Here is a 20,894-nt window from a genome sequence, read left to right as displayed (position 1 = left end):
TGACTTGTGTGTGCTATATGGAGGTGATTTATCGCCTAAGGAATATTATGCTTCTACGGAAATAGCTTTCGTAACAAAATCTTCAGTCTGGGGGATGGGTTGTAAAACGCTGGAGACAAGCCTATTGGTAAAATATATTGCTGTGAAGTATTAAATGTCTGTGCAAGCATTTAGATTTCCAATGAAACAGTTTTGTTGCAAATCAGCATAAACGACCTAAAACATTATATTGAACGTGAATATCTGGTAGCCTAAAGGCAAGAGGACTTTTCACTGTTCACTCACAGCAATCAGCTTTTCTCATTGGAATGTCTCTAAACATATACATGTGCAAGAAAACTCACAAAGTTTTATAATACAGTTTTGATTTATTGTTAATATCTGTGCAGTTTCATTGGATATTGTGTTTTTACCATAAGAAAAAAGTTTGGGTGAGAAAGGAGAAAGGTGATGAATAGCCTAATCTACAAGTCAGTCAATAATAATAAATACATAAAAATATATATGTAAGAGCAGAAATATTTAGGTAAAAGCAGAGCTGTGTGTTAAAGAGCAGACTGTGCATGCACTAATAATCTGAAGATTGAAAACCCCTTATCTGGTAAAAGAATGACGGATCCAGCTCTCATCGCTGATGGAATAAATATAGCCTGCAGGGTGCTTCTCATTCAGAAGATATGCTGCCATCCACCACTCTTCTCCCTGATCTCCATCTTGGAAGGTTGCTCCTTCCAGAGCCAACACTCACATAGCTAGAGACCAGCATTCTTGAATGGACTGAAACAAAAATACTTTTTTAAATTTGAACCTGCATTTTAGGTGAATTGCTGTGTGTGTTGAGCAAAATGTCAATAGTAATTTCCAGTGAGGGAGATTTACAGAGTGAGCTGACCTGATAACACTCAACCTAACCGTACTACATGTTCAACAGTTAACATTCAGTATCAAACTGGTGAGAAAGTGGGCATTGGCATTGAGTATCTCTTCTCCATCATCATAGCAAATCATCAGTGGTGTTTATTGATGGCTAATCAACAAGATCCAGGACTGATCATTTTCTAGAAAAAGCCAGCTGTTGGAGTGGTTCCTGACCGTGGACCCAGAGAGCAAAGCAAGATCAGCCCAGCGCTGACAGATGAGGAGCTTAACATGAGATCAGAGGTGGTAATCCCAGGGGCCATTTTGAGTTGGGGGAGATAACATGCTGTGGGACCTGGGGCAGGCAGAGAAGGCGGGGCAAGGCCTGTTTTTTTTTTGGGGGGGGGAGAAACAGGAAGAAAAACATTCCTCTCACCATGGTAACAAGTCTTGAGCTAAGCTGAGAAAGGCTGTGGCTTGCCTGGGCCTACTACAAAGATTTCTTGCTGTCAGACTGGAGTCTTCTCAAGTTCAGATGAGCTGTCAGCAGCTGTCTTGAAACAGACACCCAGCAGACAGGCAAACAGGCGGCCAGGAGACCTTACCCTTTTCTAAAACCGTCAGGGGGGGACTTGGAGGACATGAGTTATTGGGACATGCCAACGTTGGTATATTACAGTTTGGCAAAGTAATTTAAGTGAAAAAGACCATCGTTTTTTCCACAGTTTTCAGAGGGTCCAATATGGTTGCGGTTGGAAAACATGTATCTCCGGCCCCAGCACCCAGCTTCTGGGTGACAGCTGAGTTGGATGGTTGTGAGAAATATTTGCTGCACCGGATGCTCGCCTCGCCTGGCCAGGCAGAGAAGGTAGCTGGAGGCATTTATCTCCAGTGACAACACAGATGAAGGACCATGTAACCTTGGTAACAGTGCTTGAAGGTAGTAGTGACCTCGAGCATTGGACATCCAATAAACCAGTAAGGTCTGGCATAGCTAGAGGCTGCCTAGAAGGATGTGAATGGTAGTCATTCAACATTACAAAATGTGCTCATCAGAATTTTACTGCACACACTAAAGATGACACCAGCTAATTCAATACTTTTATTTGATGTATTCTACTAGAATAACTAATACTAGAGGGTTTTTTGCATGGAAAAGCTTTGTGTCAAATTTGAGGTAAAACCAGTTTTTCCTTTGAGCAGCCTTGACTAGAACAAAGCTGTTCAGCAAATGCTACGAAGGCCATCCCATATATTTTTTTGTTTTTTACTTAACTACGGTTGAAGGATGGCTAGACAGATCAACTTGTTATCTGTATAATATGTGGGTACTTGGGAGCCAACACATGAAAGATAAACGGCTCCAAAACTCCATCTTGGTCGAGGACGTTGAAATTCTGAGGAATGTGGAGCCGCATTGTCAAGTCTGAAGCAAGACCACATATCTCTCCGACACAACCTGAGGTATCGTCGGGGTGATCTTTCTTCCCACATAAATTGATGGCTGTTTCATCTGTCATTTTTTTCTGCTGCTTTCAGCAAAATGTTTTTTTCTTTCATTACAGACCCTCTGAAGGCCAGAAGCTTTTTTTCTTTTTAAGTACCAGTTAATTTCTGAACATCCATAGAACAGCTATCCTTGAACAGAGCCTGTCATTTTCTACGCCTGCCATGCAGTGGTGACAATAAACTGATCAAATGATAGCAGCCCAAAGACCGACACACTTAAGAATTGATTGCCAACTGTCTCTTTTTGGGCTTCTTCTTACATTCACCTAGACTTATTATGTAATTGAGGATCTTTTGGAGAATATTATGAGTAGGTACATTAGTGTAACATCCAATCCACTTCCCCAGGCCATGTTGTGATACAGAAAATGACTTTTATTTTCATGTTAATGTCTTGGAACATTTCATACAAATCACATTCTTTTTAATAAAGAAAACCGCAATCAGAACAGTACCTGGAAGCTAGTCTTTCCTCCTAAAAATACAACCATGTCCAGTTGCATCCCTCACATTTTAAATCATAGTCTACCCACTCTGAAAAAAGTGTTACATTAAAATGTACTTATATCCAATTTACTTAAACCCAATAGTCAAAATTCAGAATCAATTTTCCTTTGAAAAACTGTGCAAGAAGAAATCCCTTTTTCTGTAAGAATTCAAAGTATGAGGAGCAATCTTTTGTTTCCTAATTAAAAATGAAAGGCCATTGATGAAATGTAAGGAACTGGTGTGATACAATTAAATGTGAATTAGTTACAGTGAAAATTATAGTACCTATTTATGAAGTCTTCTGGAAACCTAGGAACACTTAATTTGTTTAAAGGTTCACAGATTAACAAGTGCAAAACAGAAATAAAAAAGGACTCAATTGCCATACAGGATTTTGGCACAACAAAAGGAGGCAGGATATGGTTAACAGGGAACAGGTAAGGGACAATATCAATATTGTTTGAATCTTCATTAAAAAGAAATAAAATAAAGTAAATAACAATGGGGGGGAAATATCCTTTACATTTGAACAGATTCAAGGAAAATGCTTAAAGATATTACCCTGCAAAATGTGCTCCATAGTGTCTCTTTTTTAGTAGGCTACATTGAAAAGTGACTGACAACCAAACACGAAAATAAAACGAAAAAAAAAACAAACAAAAAAACATGCCAATTCCTGCTAAGACATGTCTTGAGAGCTGAACTTCCCTAGGCCTGTAGCTTGGTAAAATACATGAAATATATATATACGCTTTCATATGCATTTTGCATACAGTACACACAGTGCATACAGGTACAGTACTGCTGTGCCTGTGCTGTGGAATGCACACCCTTATATTTGTTATACTCTATATTGTCATTAAATATGTGACAGAGAGATAATGTGATAGATACACAGTGGTCTGTCTAGCCCTGGAGTGCATTATGTGGAGTTCACCCGTTAGCTGGCCTCTGCAGCCTATAGCCTCAAAACCTCACCATTGTCATACGCGCTTATCCTGACCTGGTCCCTAACCCAAACTCTTGGTCCACTTTCCAACCTCCTATCTTTCTAGCCCTTATCCCACTCGCCGGTGCTCCCATCCCCGGACCCAGCCCTCCTGCGCACTTCATGCATCCATCCAGCCATCCATCTCTTCCCTCTGTGCATATAACAGTCTAGCTGAGTGTCTAGGGCAGAGCAGAGATCAGGCTTCTACGTCTACGAAGGCACTTCAGAAAGGCCCGTAAACGTGCCATCCCAAACCACAGGAACTCTAAATGTATCATCTTAGCCTTCGCTTTTGCTATAGGGAGGGGGGTGGTTGGGAAGTCCATTTAGGCAATACACTTTTGCACAAACAGAGACTGGGTGCAAAAACAAGCTTAAGATACACAGTGGACCACCGCTTGCTTGGTGATGTCTGTCCTTCAAATTCCGTTTCCATGGTGTCAACTTGATACCAACACAATGAACCGTGATTCGATCAGACTACATTAGTCATTACAATGAAATCAACAAAATTGCTCGCCGTCATCAAACACACAAAGGACACACACACACACACACACACACACACAATTATCATGACACAGCGTTAGTTGTCAGTCATCACATGGGTGTGTATAAAAGGGGGATACACAAATGTCATTTTGGTACACAGGTTTGTGATGAGAGGGCTGTGTCTGGGGACAGGGTGCTTGACTTGGTTTGGGTCGAGGGTTGGCTCGGGGGGGGGGGGGGGGCTAAACACATTCAAGCAAACATCTAACACCTATACTCAGACTCATCTTATACTGTAAACGGATGCTTACAACGCAGCAACAAGACGCCACCATAGACCCTTAGGGAAGACCGAATAAACTGTTAAAACATCAACATTCAGTGCTACCAAACCTGCTTCAGAATACACGAGAATAATAGTAGTAGACTCTGATAAAAAAATAGCATAACAAGATAACAAAAATATTACTAGTTTACATGTGTAGCTCGCTGTGGTGTACCTATTGGTATAGTGAGGAAGTTTGCTTATCATGTTTGCAAGTGGAGGTGAGGCGCAACTGGGAGTGCAGTGGTGCCCTCTGTCCTCTAGGGGCAGCCATGGGGAGTCCACAGGACTTTACTCTGTTCCTGATCCACAATAGTCATGATCTGAGTGCAAATGTAGGGTAGGGTGCCGCCCTGGACAATACCTGCAACAGCAAGGAAAAGGGAGGGTTAAAAATCAGTCCATGCGTATCAAGAGGGAAAAGGTGCCGTCATGGCAAAATACCGACCTGTAAAGAATTTGCTATACTCTTGCTCTATCTTCTGTGCAACCTCAAACTGCTCCTTGGAATGTTTTTGAGAGACCTTGTCCCGCAGATACACTGGGTCTTTTTGCTCCCTGTCAGAAAAGGACAGAGAAGAAAGTCAAGACCAAGTCATCATCGCAATGTTACTCATAAGGTTAAAGTTTTAAATAAAAACGGCTGAAAAACCATCAGATTTCTTCCTTTAAAAAACTGTCATTGATAAAAAAAAACTAAGGTGGGGATAGTACAGTAGAAAGTATTACGACACGGATACAAACATAGATTCTTCCAGTAAATTGGCACAGAGTCCTAGATTATTACATAAAAGGAGCAGCCAAGAGGCTCTGGTGATATAACCAGAGAAGATGTGCTGAGGGTGAGGGTGTGCTGAGGCTGAGGGCTTCCACCAAATAATCTATATAAAAAAAAATAACTAAAAATGAGGGAGAGCTTCTCCAGATGTTTGGGATTATGCAAGTGTCTGTGTGTGTGTGCGCGTGTCTGTGTGTGTGTGTGTGCCCCAGAAGTGCTGGTGGTGAGGAGTGTGAAGACAGAAGCTGGGATAATCCTGCTGCATCAAGCACACATATACATGTGTGCGTGCACACACATACATGTGTGCGTGCACACACATACATGTGTGCGTGCACACACATACATGTGTGCGTGCACACACACACACACACACTGTGTAGAGGTTAGTAGGAACACTGAAAGGGTGGATACGACATACAGACCCACACTGTCTACTGTAGCCTACAGTTGAGCATGTAGCAAACTAAAGGCCGGACAAGACATCGAGTCACTTACTTAATTTGCTTGGCGTTTTTGTAGCGGATGAAAACCACTATGGGGTAGATGTGAACGCTGTGGAGCCTCTCGATGGCGTACGGGGCGATGTCCAGCAGACAGTGACAGTCCTTCCAGAGGGAGGGAGGGAGGGAGGGAGGGAGCCACAAATGACTTGGCATATCAGATACCGACACTCCTCCTCAGCAGTGATGAATACACAAACAACAGATAGCAATGAATCGACTCCAGATAGAGGTGCACAATGACTCAGCGGTGCTAGGGTTGTGTGGAACTAATCGCTAATCAGAATCTGAATCTCATCTCGCGAACAATACACCTCGTCTCCCACCAACTTTGAAATCAAAGCCCAAATTGCATTTATTTATTAAAAGACACTTAAATCGAGTCCGACACATGACGACGGAGATCAGAGCTTCCAAAGTACCTTCTCTGCGGTCTCCTTGATGGAGGCCACCGTGGTCACGTCAAAATGGCCGCTCCTGCGTTTGTAGTCGATGAAGAGGCAGTCTTTGACGCCGCGCTCGATGGCCTGCTGGGAGGCCTTCATCACCTCTGGAAGAGACCGAGCAGATGAGAGAGGAGCGCCGTTAGGGAGCAGAAACAGAAAAGACACTTTTGTCGTCTCTCTAATCACCCCAAAATATCTTTCACACATTTCAAAGCACACTGCGTATTCCATTCAATTAGTCTGACCTCAAAATACTGATAAGTGAAATAAAACACTAACACTTCTGCATGGATCGAAGCAAAGGAGTGCAACAAGTTGGTTAAGTACCAAAGCTCTGATTGGACGATCCCTTAAACTAGCTTTAGGGTTCGCCTCAAGCACCAGAAGCAGAGTACAAGAGCTCAGGAGAGATACTGGGGCTGGTCTGGGGCAGTATGACAGCTCAGGTGCTGGAAGGAAGACAACACGGCCTTCAACACCAAAAACAGCGACACTCACAGGCCGCTGACGGTGGGGGGGGGGGGGGGGGGGGGGGTAGTTATTCGACAGAACTAGCCGGTGGATGGACAGGTGAAGGCCTTGCGAAACATACTGTCAACCGAGGAAGTATTTTGTATTTTTTGGTCAAACCCTTTTTGGGCTAATAAACTTAGGCTTAGTGTTTAAATCCTGCCTCTGCTTTGTAGTCCCTCTCTGCTGGTGGTTGCCACAGTATACGCGAATGGAACGTGTTTATTTTAGGCACATAGGTGAGCAGACAAGATGATCTGTGACTTGGATACTTCTGGAGTTCAAAGCCCTTACAGAAGTAAATGTGGAGGTGGAAGTGAAGCGAGTTGGGATATCCGTTGTGCCCTTTGGGATGTTGCGTCTGACGAGGGGCACGACGTATGTCGCATGTCTGCACATGTCCGGACTCACCCAGCACACATCTGCAGAACTTCCCCGGGGAGTCCTTGACCAGCATGTCCTTGACGGGGTCCGTGAGCGGGCCGAGGACCAGGACGGGTCTGGGGGAGGGGCACTCCACCTTCTGGACCCGCTGGTACGCCAGACTCACACAGTCTAAACACACACACACACACACACAAATTACTATCCAGGGCTCCGCTTTATGGAATGTCACCGTTCCCAGGCGTGCGTGCCGGTTTCCAACCCCCCCTCACCCCCCCCCCCCCTCCCTCACCTTCCAGGAAGGGGATGGAGTCGGTGCTGATGGCGTCCAGGGCCACCTGCTCCTTGCCCTCCTTGGAGCTGCTCCTCTTGTGCTTCTGCTTCCTCCTGAAGAAGGAGCGGCGGGCCGCCGCCGACAGGGTCTTACTGGAGCCCCCGTCCTCCTTCATCTCCGTCATGCTGTGTCTGCGGTAGAACTCCTGGTCCATCCTACACACACACACACACACGTGCGAGAGTTACTTGTCGGCTCGATGGACGAGCCCATGGCTGTGGGATTACTGGGAAATACCTGTGTGTGCGTGTGTGTGTGTGTGTGAGCGCGTCTCACATGTATTTGCTGGGGATCTGGCCTCGCTGGATCTTCTGCGCGTTCTCGTCCAGTTGCCAGGCCATCCAGGTGCCGAAGCAGCCCTTTGGCAGAGAGTCGTCCACGTACAGGATGTCGTCCTTCTTGAAACTCAGGTCCAGCTGTGCCTCGGCCACACGCTCATAAAGTGCTCTGGGGAGAGAGGGGGGGGATGGGGGAGAGAGTGTGAATGTGCGCGAGAACGATAGAGGAAGGGGGGGGGGTTGTTGATAGGGATGATTCAATAAGGGAGGTGGGGAAAGCGGGCCGAGGGAGATGGAACAGACAGGGGGGGGGGGGGGAAGCGACAGGAAGAGGGAGATGGAATACGACAGGAAGGGAGAAACGAGGTGGACGGGAGAAAGCGGAGGGAGAAAAGAGGGGCTAGTGAAAGTGCAACCCAGGGAGAGAAAATGCGAGCGCGCGTGAGCTAATCCGGCCACAGTGTTGCCCCGGGGTTGGGTCGGAGCCTCGTAAATCACCGTGTCCGTGACGGCCCAGGCGCGCATGTGTATTTACCGCGGGTGACATCACAAAGAGCCCGGCCCGTATGACAAGTGACTGCGGCAGCCGGCGCCGCACACAGAGTCCGGGCTACAACAAACAGGCTTATTTTAGACCCTTCGTCCATTCGGCTTCCTCAGTGCGTCTAGGGAACAACGGAGAGAGCGAGAGATGGCGCGTGTCCACGAAGCCGATCAATCTAGCCTGTGTTGAGATAGCCCTTTGATTGGTTGAGGCAGTCCATCCTGTCCTCCATCTATGGCATACATGCTTGCTTAGATTCAAAGATGGTTTTGTTTCCAGTGGTGGGGCTATATATAGTGGATGCAAGAGTGTAGAGGGAGACACTGGGGGGGGAGGGACTACAAAATAACTTTTATGGAGCCGAGAGAAGCCGCCTGTCGGAAGAGCTGTTGCATGCATGTCAAGTTATCTGGGTGTTAGAACAAAGCACGAGTGTGTGTGTGTGTGTGTGTGCGCGCGGGTGTGTGTCGACCGCTCCCCATACCTGATGTAGAAGCCGTCCCCTGGAGAGTCCTTCAGCAGGTTGAAGTCGTCCGGACGATGCTGCACCCGGAGTGTGACCGTCTCTGAAGGCTTCAGCATCTCCACATACACCTCTTCCGCAGTCTTGTTCTTCATGCTCACAGAGTTGTACTGAGAAAGAGAGAGTGTGTGAGAGAGTCGATGGAGACAACTGAACACCAAATGCAACCACAGTCACAAGCTGAAGAAGCACATTTCAACTCGGAGAGATTGAGTGCGCCAAATGAAACGAGAGGAAAGTGACCGCTGTTGGAACTGTTCAGACTGGTCTGGAAATTCATTTCGAATTCCTAGTCTTGGCCGGGCCGAGACAGTAAACAGCAACATTTCCTTTGGGCTCTCAGCTATATTAAGTGTCCCTGCCATCGATCTGAGCTGAGGGTGGGGGGGGGGGGGGGGGGGGAGTGAATGGCTGGAGGGATGGAAGGGGACAGTTACACTGTGTGTCGAGATGACAAAGCTCTACAGCTGCCTTGCAGAGAGCCGTCCTTTGTGGCTGGAGCGCTAAATGGGAGCATGCCAGGAATGGCTTATTACGAGTTAGCAATGAGCTGGATAGATTGCTTGTGGACAAAAGAAGGGTGGAGGGGGGGGGAGGGGGGGGCGGAGAGACAGAGAGAAAGACGAGAGCAATCAATGAAGAACAAAAGGCAGGCGGGGAAAATGGCAATGGCTTCTGGCACCGCTGTCGAGGGTGCGTCCAGAATAACAATGACTTTCAACTTGAAATTGTTTTCGAGCGGGTAACAGTGTCTGAAGGTGCCCAATTTCACTCTGGGTTCTGAGGGACGGTTGTATAGGAGTGCTCAGAGACAGGCTGCTTTTCCACGGTGGATCAACAGTCAGAGAGTGTGTGTGTGTTTCCATACCTCCAGTATGAGGTCTCCTGGCAGCAGGCCATCAGCCCCCCAGGCTGGGCTGTCCTCCTCCAGACTCTCGATGTAGACTCCCCAGAGGTTCCCCCCACACAGGGTGACCCCCACCTCCGCCCCCGCCCTGCGCACCGTCACCAGGCGCGCCTCCGCCACCTTCCGGCTGCCCTCCAACGGCATCCTGGGGGGAGGGAGACCCTCGGTCAAGGCCGTAGCTTGCTTTTCCCAGTCGACATTTTCAGACTAGGCTCCCCACAATGACAGGCTTAGCACAATGAACCGAAGACTCGGTCTCTTCGTCTGTGATTGGTTAACTCTCGGGTGGGGTGGGGGGGGGAGGGTGATGCAATGTCTTCACAATCAACCCGACACGTCCTGGTTTGTGGTGGCCGCAGAAGCGTGTCTACCCCCAAAATCAGCTTGTTATCCCCCACCTAAATCTCCCCGTTTCCCATCCGTTTCCATGCCCGTCGCCTCCACCCCCGGGCCCAACGAGAGCGCGTGTCACCTGATGAAGCTGTTGGGGCTGGTGGTGGGGGTCGTCTGTTTGGAGGAGGGGGTGAGCGTGCCCTCGTCCTGCTCGCTCAGGGTGTCGATGTTGGAGTGGTTGTCGGGCGTGGTGGCGCCGCTCCCCTGGGGCGTGGACTGGCCGCTGACCGGCTCCAGGCGAGAGCTGGGCGGTCAGGGGGACAGAAATGACGGCGTGAGTGACAAAGAGATGGAAGATTTTTTATTTATTTTTAGGGAATATGACGGAATGGGGCCGATCTGAGCTGGTTTGTGGGCGGGTCCCTCTGTCCTACCTGGAGCGTGAGTGGTTCCCCAGCTGGTACATGTGGGGGTTGTACTGGGCCATGATGGTGATGGTGTCACACTGCTGTCCGATGATGAGACGGGCCTGCTGCTCTGTGGCGTTGCGCAGGTTGATGCCATTATACTGTGGGAGGGGGGGAGGGGGGGGAGATAAGAGAGGATTTAATAGAGCAGAGAGTAGAGAAGAGATGCCCTTCATGGATCCCTGGATGCTGGAAGGAGGGAGGGATCCAGGAGTCCATGAAGTCCATCCCTAGTATATTCTGTTCTCTATTAAATCCTCTCTCATTCGCTGTAACAGGAACATGCGTATCTATATGAAATATATTTTTGTTGCTTGCTTTTTTTTTCTCCACAGGTATACCCTTGCATTGAGGTACATGTTGTTTAACTGTAACTTGTTTAACTACATGCTCTTATGGTTCTTCCCTTTGGGACTTATTTAGTGTTCACAGTGTATGTTTCATGTTTTGGCTACCCGCAATGTTTGGGGCTATCTCGTTGTTATGATCAGTGACCTATGCACTTTTGTAAAGCTCTCTTTTGGAAGTCGCTTTGGATAAAAGCGTCTGCTAAATGCATAAATGTAAATAAAAAAAATATGTCTAGCTTTTAAATCTACAAAATACAGTTGTGCAAATACTGGTAGTCTTTAGCATGCTTAAGGAGTGCAAATCTCTGGTATGGGTCGGATATGTTACAGTGGAACTGGATGCATTGTCTAGATGGTCAGGAAATATCCCTTTAAACTATCCCCCCCCCATACATGTTTCATCCGTTGCAGCCGTATTCATGACTGTAATTGACCGGACCAAAACAGGAAGTGGTGTACCTCCAGGAGCTGGTCGCCGTACTCCAGCCCAGCCTGGTGAGCGATGCTGCCTCCCGTCACCTTGGAGACAAAGATCCCCCCGTTCTCCCCGCCCACAATGGAGATGCCCAGAGGCTCCGCGCCCTTGTGGACGATCACGTTGCGAGGCTCCTCCAGGTACGGTCTGGTGAAGAGGGGGGAGATGAGAAGACGGTGATGAGATAGAAGGAAGGACGTTCGTGTTGGAGGGGGAGGGGGGAATATGAGGTCCCAGCTGTGCTCAACACCCTAATCCTAGACAGCAACAAGCCTCTAGGCGTTCTAGACGAGCCGTCATGGAAACCCTGGACGACGGAAAAGCATGCAAATCCAAAGTTTGACAGCACCAGTTTGGGTTTTTGGGGTGTACAGAATATGACCCTGGAGTATGAATATGACATTACAGTGACAGGGTCGTCGCATTTTCATGCAGGCCAGTGACATTTATGAAGCCATTTGTTGAGATAAATATCCCTTGAGACAGGACATCGCAACGGGTCTTGTGATGTCATTGCAAGGCATTGGAGCCCAGGCCACCGGTAGCGGCAGGGAGAAAACGGGAAAGCGTGCTACCCAACCAGACTAGCTGGAGGTCCAGGGGTTCAGGTAGACAGAACGTTTACCTGGAGGCGCGGGAAGGTGACCAGGACACACACACACGGAGCACCATGCTGTTGTGAACATGCAACTGATTCACTCACTTATATCTAGAGCGTGAATCATTTCAGTTCCCTTAACACAAATGCATTTCAGAAAACAGGGATGAGAGTGACTTATTTCCTAACCAAACTACAACAGAGTCAAACAAGGGATAAACTGTCAGTTAGGAACAAGCCTATATACTGTACCAGTATATAGGCACTATTTCACCTACAAACCGACTGGGAAAAAAACTGGGGTATGGGGGAAATGGGGGTGGGGGGTGCTTGGTGGACCAATCACACGACAGCCTCACATTCGGGGAGGACCAGGGAACACATCTACGGTCTACATCTAGAGGGACGTCGGCAGAGGCGCCAGTGGGAACACAAGCAGGTGAGGAGAGGTGGGCCCGGACGGGCGTGGCCCTGGTCGAGGGGTGAAAAGACAAACCTGAGGCTCCTGAGAGAGGAGAACCTCGGCCGAGCGGCCAGGGGGATCCTCAGATAGGATCGGTTACGGCACAGAGATCTGGAAGGAGGGGGGGGGGGATCGCGCGGCAGCAGGGGGAGAAGGAACAGAGGGGTTGGCGGAGAAGAGGATCAAGAAGACGGAAGAGGAGAGAAAGAGAGGAGAGACAAACAGACCACACAGTAGTGTGAGGCCAGCAAGGTGTGCAAGTGTTGACAAGACAACACCAAAAAAAATCCATAATAAAAAGAGCGAGAAGAGGCAAGAGGAGAAAAAAGGAGATAACAGGCAATACACAACAGGAAATACACAGGAGACCTGACAACAGAATGCTTATTATCGGGTTAGGGGAAAAAAAGACATCACATGAAACATCTACAAGAGAGTTAGGTATCGAGTCACCACCCCGACCTTGAGCATACAGGCGGTAGAGGCGCTTTAAAAAGTTGATCACATGTCCGAGCAAGATTAGATGCCTGCAGCCCATAACCGAGATGGACCTGTTGCCTAGCAACCCCATTGAAAGTGGGCTGAGCGGCGCCCAGAAGGCAGAGAAGCCCAATGTCATACCTGGCTGTCTCCACATCTCCCATCGCCAGAACTCAAAACACAAGGGCGAGGCCACACCATAACGCTATCAATATCCCATCTGCTGTCTGTACCTGTCTTTCCTTCGTTCCCCCATTGGCAGGGGGCTGACTGATATCCTGGGCAGGGTGGAGATGGAGCCCTGTGATTGGCTGCTGGCGAAGGAGGACGTCTCGAGGTTGAGAGGCGATTGGGGGGGCGTGATGAGGCTGGGGCTGCTGCATTCCGAGTGAGAGAGAGAGCCTGGTGGCATGGGGGGGGGGGGGGGGGGAGAGGGGGCTGCGTGTTATTGGAGGTTTCTAGTGTTAAGCAGGAACTACGCAGCCAGAAACAAGGTTAGAGACATGCTAACCCCTGAGACAGGCAATCAATAAAGGTTAACCAAGTGCTTCCTCCGCGTGACCATGTCTTTAGCGGTTCCCTCGACGACGACGGTTTTTCCAGTTCCCCCCCCCCAAACAATCAATAACAATTACTGAGGCGGAACGCTTCCCGTTCCCCAAAAACAGACTGATAGGCAGTCTTGTTTCACTGCATGGGTGAAAACAGCTTCCCCCTCAGGGCTGAAGGGGGCACGTGAGTGGAAAGGAGGGGAGGCGGACCTGGGTGGAGATTCCCCCCAGGCCAGCCAGGGGTGGAGGTCTGGTGTTGGGGGGGGTTACCTCGGTCGGAGCCCAGCATGGAGCGAGGGTAGCGTGGGGTGGTGGGGATCTTGATCCTCTCTGTGCGGTACTGGACGTTATTGGATGACACTGCCGTGACGCGTGAGGGGAGAAAGGCTCGGTCAAGATAAGTAGGGGAGACCTGGGCAATGCTTTTCAGTTACATGGTGATCTCCTTCCTTTAGAATATTAGATCAGTATTAAATATTAGAATACCCATTCAATCATTGATTGAACAGCACTTTGGTTTAAACATGTATAAAAATAATTCTTGCATAAAGTTATTACTAATTCAATACGCTTTGATAAGTATTAACGACGGGGCAGGTTGCCTCATTTCCCATTTCCATTTGAGGTATCTCAGGCATTCTTCAGCACTTTGCTATGAACATTTTCGGAGGATTTTGACATTACTAACACTCCACCCTGGCAAAGGGCTAAGTGGCTAGCGGCTGTGTGCGTCAGTGTGCGTCAGACTCACCGAGGCGTGCGCTGGAGGGCAGCGAGTTGGTTCCGTGGGAAGCTCTGCTGCTGCGCGACGAGGAGGACGACTCGGGGTAGTCTCCCGCCCGCTTCTGGCTCAGGTCCAGACTCAGGCGGCCCTGGTGCTGCGGACTGCACACAACGCACTCTCTCTCAGAACGCTGGGAAGGGTGTGGCGCACACACTGACACATACACACGGCCACGTTCGAACGACACGCGCCTAAATAGGATGGTTGAGGGTGATACAATCATGGTATGGCGGAGCTGAATCCGGAATTTAAAAACATATTGGTATCCTCAGTTGCGTAGTCTACTGCAGCCGTGCTACCTGGTGTGTTTGTGTGTGTTGACAGAGGAGGCTAATAGAGGTACCTGGTGTGTGTGTGTGTGTGTATATGTGTGTGTGTGTATATGTGTGTGTGTGTGTGTGTGTGTGTAAACAAATGAGGGGGGCTGCTCCCGGTACCTGGTGTGTGTGTGCTGGTGGCAGATCTGGGAGGCTACGGAGGGACAGTTGCTGGTGTGAACTCTGTGACTGCGCACTGTGTAGACCGGGTTCCTCATCACAGCGGTCACCGCCGGGCATGGAGCCAGCCCCCGGTGGACAGAGTCTGGCAAGACACACACACACACACACAGACAAGCTTAGAGAAGAATGATTGACTGATGTGTATGTCTAGTATTATTCACTTTGCCAGTCTGTTCCTGTGTGTGTGTGTGTGTGTGTGTGTGGGACATGGGGAAACTCACTAGGAGGCAGGGTGCCATTGTATACTGTAGGGACAAAGCCCACACTGTGCCTGTGAGAGCGGTTGGGGGAAGAGCGAAGCATCTCTCTGGGTTCTGGGGAATGATCGTCGTTGGAGTAGCTCTGGAGATAAAAAAAAACCCCAAAAGAAAACAATATTTCTCTATCACATTTACAATAACATTTCAATCCCAATCCTCGCACAACTTCTCACTAAGTAGAAGATGGTATACATTTCTCAACAACTAAGACAGAAGCCTGTGGAGATTTTCCAGTTCTGGAAGGCACTATGAGGTGTGGGATGGAGGGGACGGCTGGGGCTGTGGCCCTGACTCAGCATTCTGGCCTGGGTGGGTCGGCAGAGCCATCAATCACCCTGTGACAGGCTGGCTCAGTGACAGACACTGGGGCAGGGCCCCGGACAGGGCTGTAAATCCTCACACAAAATGGCTGCTGCGTTTCTCCATCTAAAAGCTTTGGAGACCGGTTGAATAATCCTTTCATTTGTCTTTTGAGAAACCGCTGGGTGTGATACAACTGGGTTTTTATCAGCTGGATGGAGGGTGGGTGGACACATACAGACATTTGTTTGGCCATAGAGGTTAGATTGGAGATCTATACAGAGGGCAGTCTGACTGGCTGGAGTGTGGACTCACCTGGAATGTTGGGAGGGGAATGGATTGGGGGGTCATCCTTCGCCGGAGAGCGGGGGCCGATTTGGGGCGGGGCCGCTTCACCTCTGGCTCCTCCCCCCTGGTGCGCCCGATGTCCTCGTCACATGATTTCCTCGACGTCAGGACCTTACCGTCCAGGAAATAATGGTTCCCGTTCCTGTCCTCGCCCCGCTCGCGACCCTCCCCCGTGGCCATGGCAACGGCGGATTCCCCCTTGCCGTTCCCGTCCGAGGTGACGGTGCAGTCGGAGGCGGAGCTGCTTTGCTGCTTGTGCTTGAATTTGAACGAATCGCTGCGTGTGGGCGGGGTCGGAGGGGTGGGCGTGGACGAGGAGGAGAGCGATTCGGTCTTGGAGGACTGCGGGGAGTGTGTCGCGGTGATCTGATTGGCCGAGAGGTACTCCATCTTGGACAATGGCGTTTCGGGCCGTTTGAAGGTGTCCGCGTCGAAGATGGACTTCCTCTGCTTCGGCGACTTGAAGATGGAGAGCTGGGCCGGGCCGCTGGTGTCGGCCGCCACAGACATCCCCCCCACCATCATCTTAGGCCAGGTTCCTCCGCTGTGCTTCTTCTCCAGGGTGGTTTCCACGGTGACACAGTCAGACGGGGAGGCGGGGTCGTAGTTCATGGGGGGCGGAGGCTTGGCGTACGAGCAGCACTCCTGGAAGGCGCTGGGGCCGTAGCGGCCCGGGCCCAGGTCGGAGGCCGGCCGGAGGCTGGTGGGGTGGAGGGAGCCCGTGGACAAGGGCTTCCTGGTTTCGCCGTACACACCCGCCTCTTCCGGGTCTCCCCGGACCTTCCTCCTCTCTCCGGGCGCGCTCGCCGTGCTGCTGCCTCCTCCTCCTCCTCCGTCTGGACAGTAGATGTCCGTCTGCGTGGAGCTGTTGTGTTTGAGGTTGCGGCTGTTGCGCGAGTGGACCTCAGACGGGTGGGCGCGGCCGTTGGACTTCTCTGACAAGTCCCGCAGGCTCTCGAAAATGTTCTGGCCCGACGTGCTGTGAGGGAAGAACTGGAGAGACGAACACACACAGATATGTTTTTACCAAATGACAGGATAGAAGTCCATGTTTTTATGACCAGTACTAGTGCCATATAGTATTTTTGTATATATTATAGTATTTATTCAAGGATTACGGAGGCACCACGTCAAGCTCCGGGCTAGTGAGCTCAGTGCTAACTAGGTGAAGCTAGCTGTTGAGAAGCTAGCTGGAGTGAAGATAACTTTGGTCCAGCTAGCTAAGATCGATCTAACTGAAGTAAAGTGGACTTAGGGGAAAGCTAGCTGAGATGGAGCAAACTAAAGTGAAGTTGACTGAGGTCAAGCCAACTTGTGATGGTGGGAGACCGGCGCTTTAAATCTGGGGCTGAGGAACATCAAAGGAAGTCCTTGCCTCGAGGTAGAGGCTCAGTACACAGTAAGAGGAAGAAGAGGAGGAGACTGTGGTTTACCTTCATGAGAGACAGGCTAAGAGAGTCTCTGCAGTTTCTCAGCAGAGTCTCACATTCTGTCAATGATTTGTTATCCAGAGCAATGCCGTTGATCTACAGCAGTCGAGGGAGAGGGGGAGGGAGAAAGTGAGAGAAAAGACAAAAGGAAATGTCAGGTCTTGATTTGAGGGTTAAAGTTTAAAGTTTGGTGAAAAATTAGCCCCATATGTCTGGAACTGGAGTCTGTCTTTGGTGGAATACAATGGAATGGAAATCTAGGCCAGCACAGATCAAAATGGAGTAACCTCACACATCCCAATCCCCACATCACCATGACAATAGGTTTGCCTTGAGATAGATTTAAAAAATACTAAGACAGGGAGATGGACCAGGGAAAAAAGGCAAAGGTAGGTTAAAAGAAAGCAGTCCAACTTGTGAACTTTCCTCATACTTGACTGAATTTAGCACAAAACCAAGGACTGTTGGTAATCAAGAACTTTTTGTATTCAATTCAACAGTTTGGATCTGGTCTTTCTTTTAACATAATTAAAAATCTCAAATGCCAAATAAAAACCTAAGTAACTCAGTAAGTGATTAACAAGCACAAGGGCATGATATAAGACGATGCACAGTGATTAAGATCTGTTCTTGCTGTAGCTTGGTACTAAAGCTGAGCTATCGTTTGGCGTATCAGTTTGCCTGACTTAACTGGCAGGCGTCGTGATTAAAGGTGAGTGAATGAGATACTTAAGTCCTGCGGTTACATTAGGGTGAGCTAAATTCAAATCAGAGGGGATGGGGAGTCACCATTTTGGCTGATGTTGGTGGGTTTTGAAACGGAGCAACTCTCACGACTGATGGGCTGGTCCCATTTCCGTTTTTTTTTTATCCGCTACGCCTTTGGAATACTTCTCATGTAAGCGCTGTGTGTAGTTGGCATAATTAGCTGTTTCTAGTCTCTTTCAGAGTAGTTGAAATGGTCTTTCCACATGTAACTTTCAAAACAAAAATACAATCTTCTCTAAGTGTCCTGATATGGAGTGGCAGGCATTCATATTGAGGAGGAGGAGAAAGTGGATGAGACGGGTGCTGTTTGAACTCACAGCGATCAGTCTGTCTCCGACAGTCAGGGAGCCCTCCCTGGCGGCAGGACTGCCCTGGACGATGGCCGCCACGTAAACGCCACTCTCCAGACCTATACCGCTGTCTGGAACACAGACACACACACACACAGAGTCACGGAGAGACAACAAAAAGATGGACATTCATTCAGCTATCCCATTCAAAACGATAGAGATACTGGAGGGAACAGATCAATGTCCGTGCCGGCTAGATTGAATTAGCTATTAGCAGGCATAGTGAAAACCATCCGTCTTTACTGTGTTTCTCTCATTGACAAGCCCCTTACCTTTGTGTCCAATTAGATTAATGTGGACAGGGGTGACCAGCCTCCCTCCCAAGGACTTCCTCCTGCGTACCACCATATTGATCAGCCCGCCTCCGTTTAGCACCGCCTTCACGACCTGCTTCCTGTCCTTATTGGTCAAGTCCACGTCATTTATCTTCAGCAGCCAGTCATTCACTCTGTATACAACGGGGAAGATTGTGTGTGATAACGGATGAACCGTGTGGCTGTTTTGAGAGGATAAAAGGGGGGTGTTGTGGCACAGGTATTGGCTCTTACCTTAACCTTCCTTCGGCAACACTTCCTCTGTCCACCTTGGTCACGAAAATCCCACAATCCCCTGGTAAATAAGGATCGTTTACCCCCTCTGCGATGTCAAACCCAAGTGCCTTCAAATCCATGTCGTCCTGTGCGAGAAGAAGAGAAGGCGCTACATGGGTGGCTGAGCGGTTAGGGAATCGGGCTAGTAATCTGAAGGTTGCTGGGTCGATTCCCGGCCGTGGCAAAGGACGTTGTGTCCTTGGGCAAGGCACTTCACCCTGCTTGCCTCGGGGGGAATGTCCCTGTAATTACTGTAAGTCGCTCTGGATAAGAGTGTCTGCTAAATGACTGAATGTAAAAAAAAACATTAGCACACGTCGCCATGCGTTATTGTTCAAGTTACGACGGCTCCGAACCAGTCGTTTCAGCACAGTAGCAGGTAACAGCCCGCCGGCCGGCTACCGTGACGTGGCATCCTCACCCTGTCCTTCTCAAACTCCACCACCTCGGTCTCCCACTCCAGAGATTCGGTGTCGATGGCCGAGTCGTGGGAGCTGTGGGCCATCAGCTGACAGAACCTGGCTTCCTTCTCCAGCTGGCTTTCCATCTTCTCCCTGAACGCACAGGAGGGCAAAGGCCAAAGGTCAAACTGTCAGCTAGAGAGCACGTATGGAGGCTGGAGGATTCCACTGTGTGTTGAGCACAGGTAAAACGGGAATATCTTTGTGTGTTTTTGAATGTATTTTTTCCCCCATAAAAAAATACAATAAAAATAGGAGTTCAAGTTCATTCTCTGAGTCATCTTTAAGAAGAGAAAATGGGTTTTTATAGGATAGTGGCAAAGTCACATTCATACATAGATAAGGGAAGATAAAGGGGCACAGTGCCAAGCTGTCATTAAGATGCATTGTGCCCTTCAGAGAAAGGCCCAGAGGATGATACTGACATTAAAACCCACATCTTACACTATTCTTAGTGAGAAAACCTCTCAAAGTCAATATTAACAAACAGGACTCCAATGCACCAGTAGAGGGAGCTTTAGTCAACAGTATGTGGATGTTTGTGTGTGTGGATGTGTGTGCGTGTGTGTTTGTGATTATGTGTGGGTGTGTGGCCAAAACACAGTTGCTTTTTGGGATTACACTTTTAATCTTGACAAACTGAAACACTGCCAGACCAACAAATGAGCTCTGAAAGGTCCAAAGAGACAGGAACAGAGGGAGGGAGCGAGAGAATGGAACAGCTTACCGCTTATGCAGTCAGACAGTGAAGCAAAGCGCACACACACACACACACACAAAATCATAAGCGCGCGCACAAGCCGAGAGGGGAAAAAAAGAGTTGGATTAAAGGACGGCGTCGGCGAGGGATCCGCGTCGTTGCCAGACTCACCTGAGCTCCTTGAGCTCTCGCGAGGAGTCGTTCTTCTGCTTCCTCATGTCGTCCAGGTTCCTCAAGGCGTCCGCCAGGTCGCTGACCGCCCGGTCTCTCTCCCTCCGCAGGTTATCGCACAGAGTCCTGGAGGAAAGGGAGCCGGGGGAAGACAAGTCAAGAGAAGAAAAGACAGGATGGGAAGATAACAGAAGCGGCGAGGCTATGCTGTCTTCCTTTCCACCCGGCTAACACGCACACGCACGCACACGCACACGCACTCTGGCTTTCGGCCTCTACGGTCCTCACCGAATGCTCTCCCTCTCGGCCACTATTTTGTCCCTCTCCTGGAAGGCCCAGTCCCGCCGGCACTTGGCCACCTCGGCCTCCTGTGTGGCCTCCTTCAGCTCCTGGGACATGGCCTCGTACTGCTTCCTCAGCATCTCTATCTCTTTGTTGGCCCGCTCCATGTCCATGGTGGCCGAGTCTTGTTTCTGTCGTACAGGAGCACACATAGCCGTGATTGCATATGTGTGGCTAACGCTAGGCTCGTAGTCTGGCCCGGAGTCTGGTGTTTAATGTGGTCAAATAAAAAAAAAGGAATCGGTAACAAAGCATTGCTGAACTCGCTGACAAGGTTTTCCGAAACATTTTCGTGAGGTGGA

The 20,894-nt window shown here is 49.3% G+C and overlaps 1 protein-coding gene across 1 annotated transcript in view; it reads right to left on the bottom strand.

Annotated features, from left to right (window-relative positions):
- Positions 1 to 2,698: 2,698 nt before the first annotated feature.
- The window catches only part of dlg5a (discs, large homolog 5a (Drosophila)), a 36,299-nt gene continuing 18,103 nt past the window's right edge, over positions 2,699 to 20,894 (bottom strand). The window contains exons 9-33 of the mRNA XM_062463422.1: positions 20,539 to 20,723; positions 20,251 to 20,376; positions 19,340 to 19,472; positions 18,877 to 19,004; positions 18,601 to 18,776; positions 18,296 to 18,399; positions 17,214 to 17,306; positions 15,748 to 16,773; positions 15,094 to 15,214; positions 14,810 to 14,954; positions 14,340 to 14,473; positions 13,859 to 13,948; positions 13,271 to 13,439; positions 11,481 to 11,643; positions 10,639 to 10,772; positions 10,344 to 10,508; positions 9,833 to 10,016; positions 8,926 to 9,074; positions 7,896 to 8,066; positions 7,578 to 7,774; positions 7,313 to 7,456; positions 6,368 to 6,495; positions 5,941 to 6,050; positions 5,113 to 5,222; positions 2,699 to 5,028 (exon numbers count right to left, since the gene is read on the bottom strand). Coding sequence (XP_062319406.1) covers positions 4,925 to 5,028; positions 5,113 to 5,222; positions 5,941 to 6,050; positions 6,368 to 6,495; positions 7,313 to 7,456; positions 7,578 to 7,774; positions 7,896 to 8,066; positions 8,926 to 9,074; positions 9,833 to 10,016; positions 10,344 to 10,508; positions 10,639 to 10,772; positions 11,481 to 11,643; positions 13,271 to 13,439; positions 13,859 to 13,948; positions 14,340 to 14,473; positions 14,810 to 14,954; positions 15,094 to 15,214; positions 15,748 to 16,773; positions 17,214 to 17,306; positions 18,296 to 18,399; positions 18,601 to 18,776; positions 18,877 to 19,004; positions 19,340 to 19,472; positions 20,251 to 20,376; positions 20,539 to 20,723 — 4,389 coding nt within the window. The 3' untranslated portion in view covers positions 2,699 to 4,924. The remainder of the gene's footprint in view (positions 5,029 to 5,112; positions 5,223 to 5,940; positions 6,051 to 6,367; positions 6,496 to 7,312; positions 7,457 to 7,577; positions 7,775 to 7,895; positions 8,067 to 8,925; positions 9,075 to 9,832; positions 10,017 to 10,343; positions 10,509 to 10,638; positions 10,773 to 11,480; positions 11,644 to 13,270; positions 13,440 to 13,858; positions 13,949 to 14,339; positions 14,474 to 14,809; positions 14,955 to 15,093; positions 15,215 to 15,747; positions 16,774 to 17,213; positions 17,307 to 18,295; positions 18,400 to 18,600; positions 18,777 to 18,876; positions 19,005 to 19,339; positions 19,473 to 20,250; positions 20,377 to 20,538; positions 20,724 to 20,894) is intronic.

The sequence above is a fragment of the Osmerus eperlanus genome, chromosome 6 (genome assembly GCF_963692335.1).
Source record: "Osmerus eperlanus chromosome 6, fOsmEpe2.1, whole genome shotgun sequence".
Taxonomy (NCBI): Eukaryota; Metazoa; Chordata; class Actinopteri; order Osmeriformes; family Osmeridae; genus Osmerus; species Osmerus eperlanus.
Note: the sequence above shows the minus strand (reverse complement) of the source record. Positions and strands in the feature narration are given on the sequence as shown.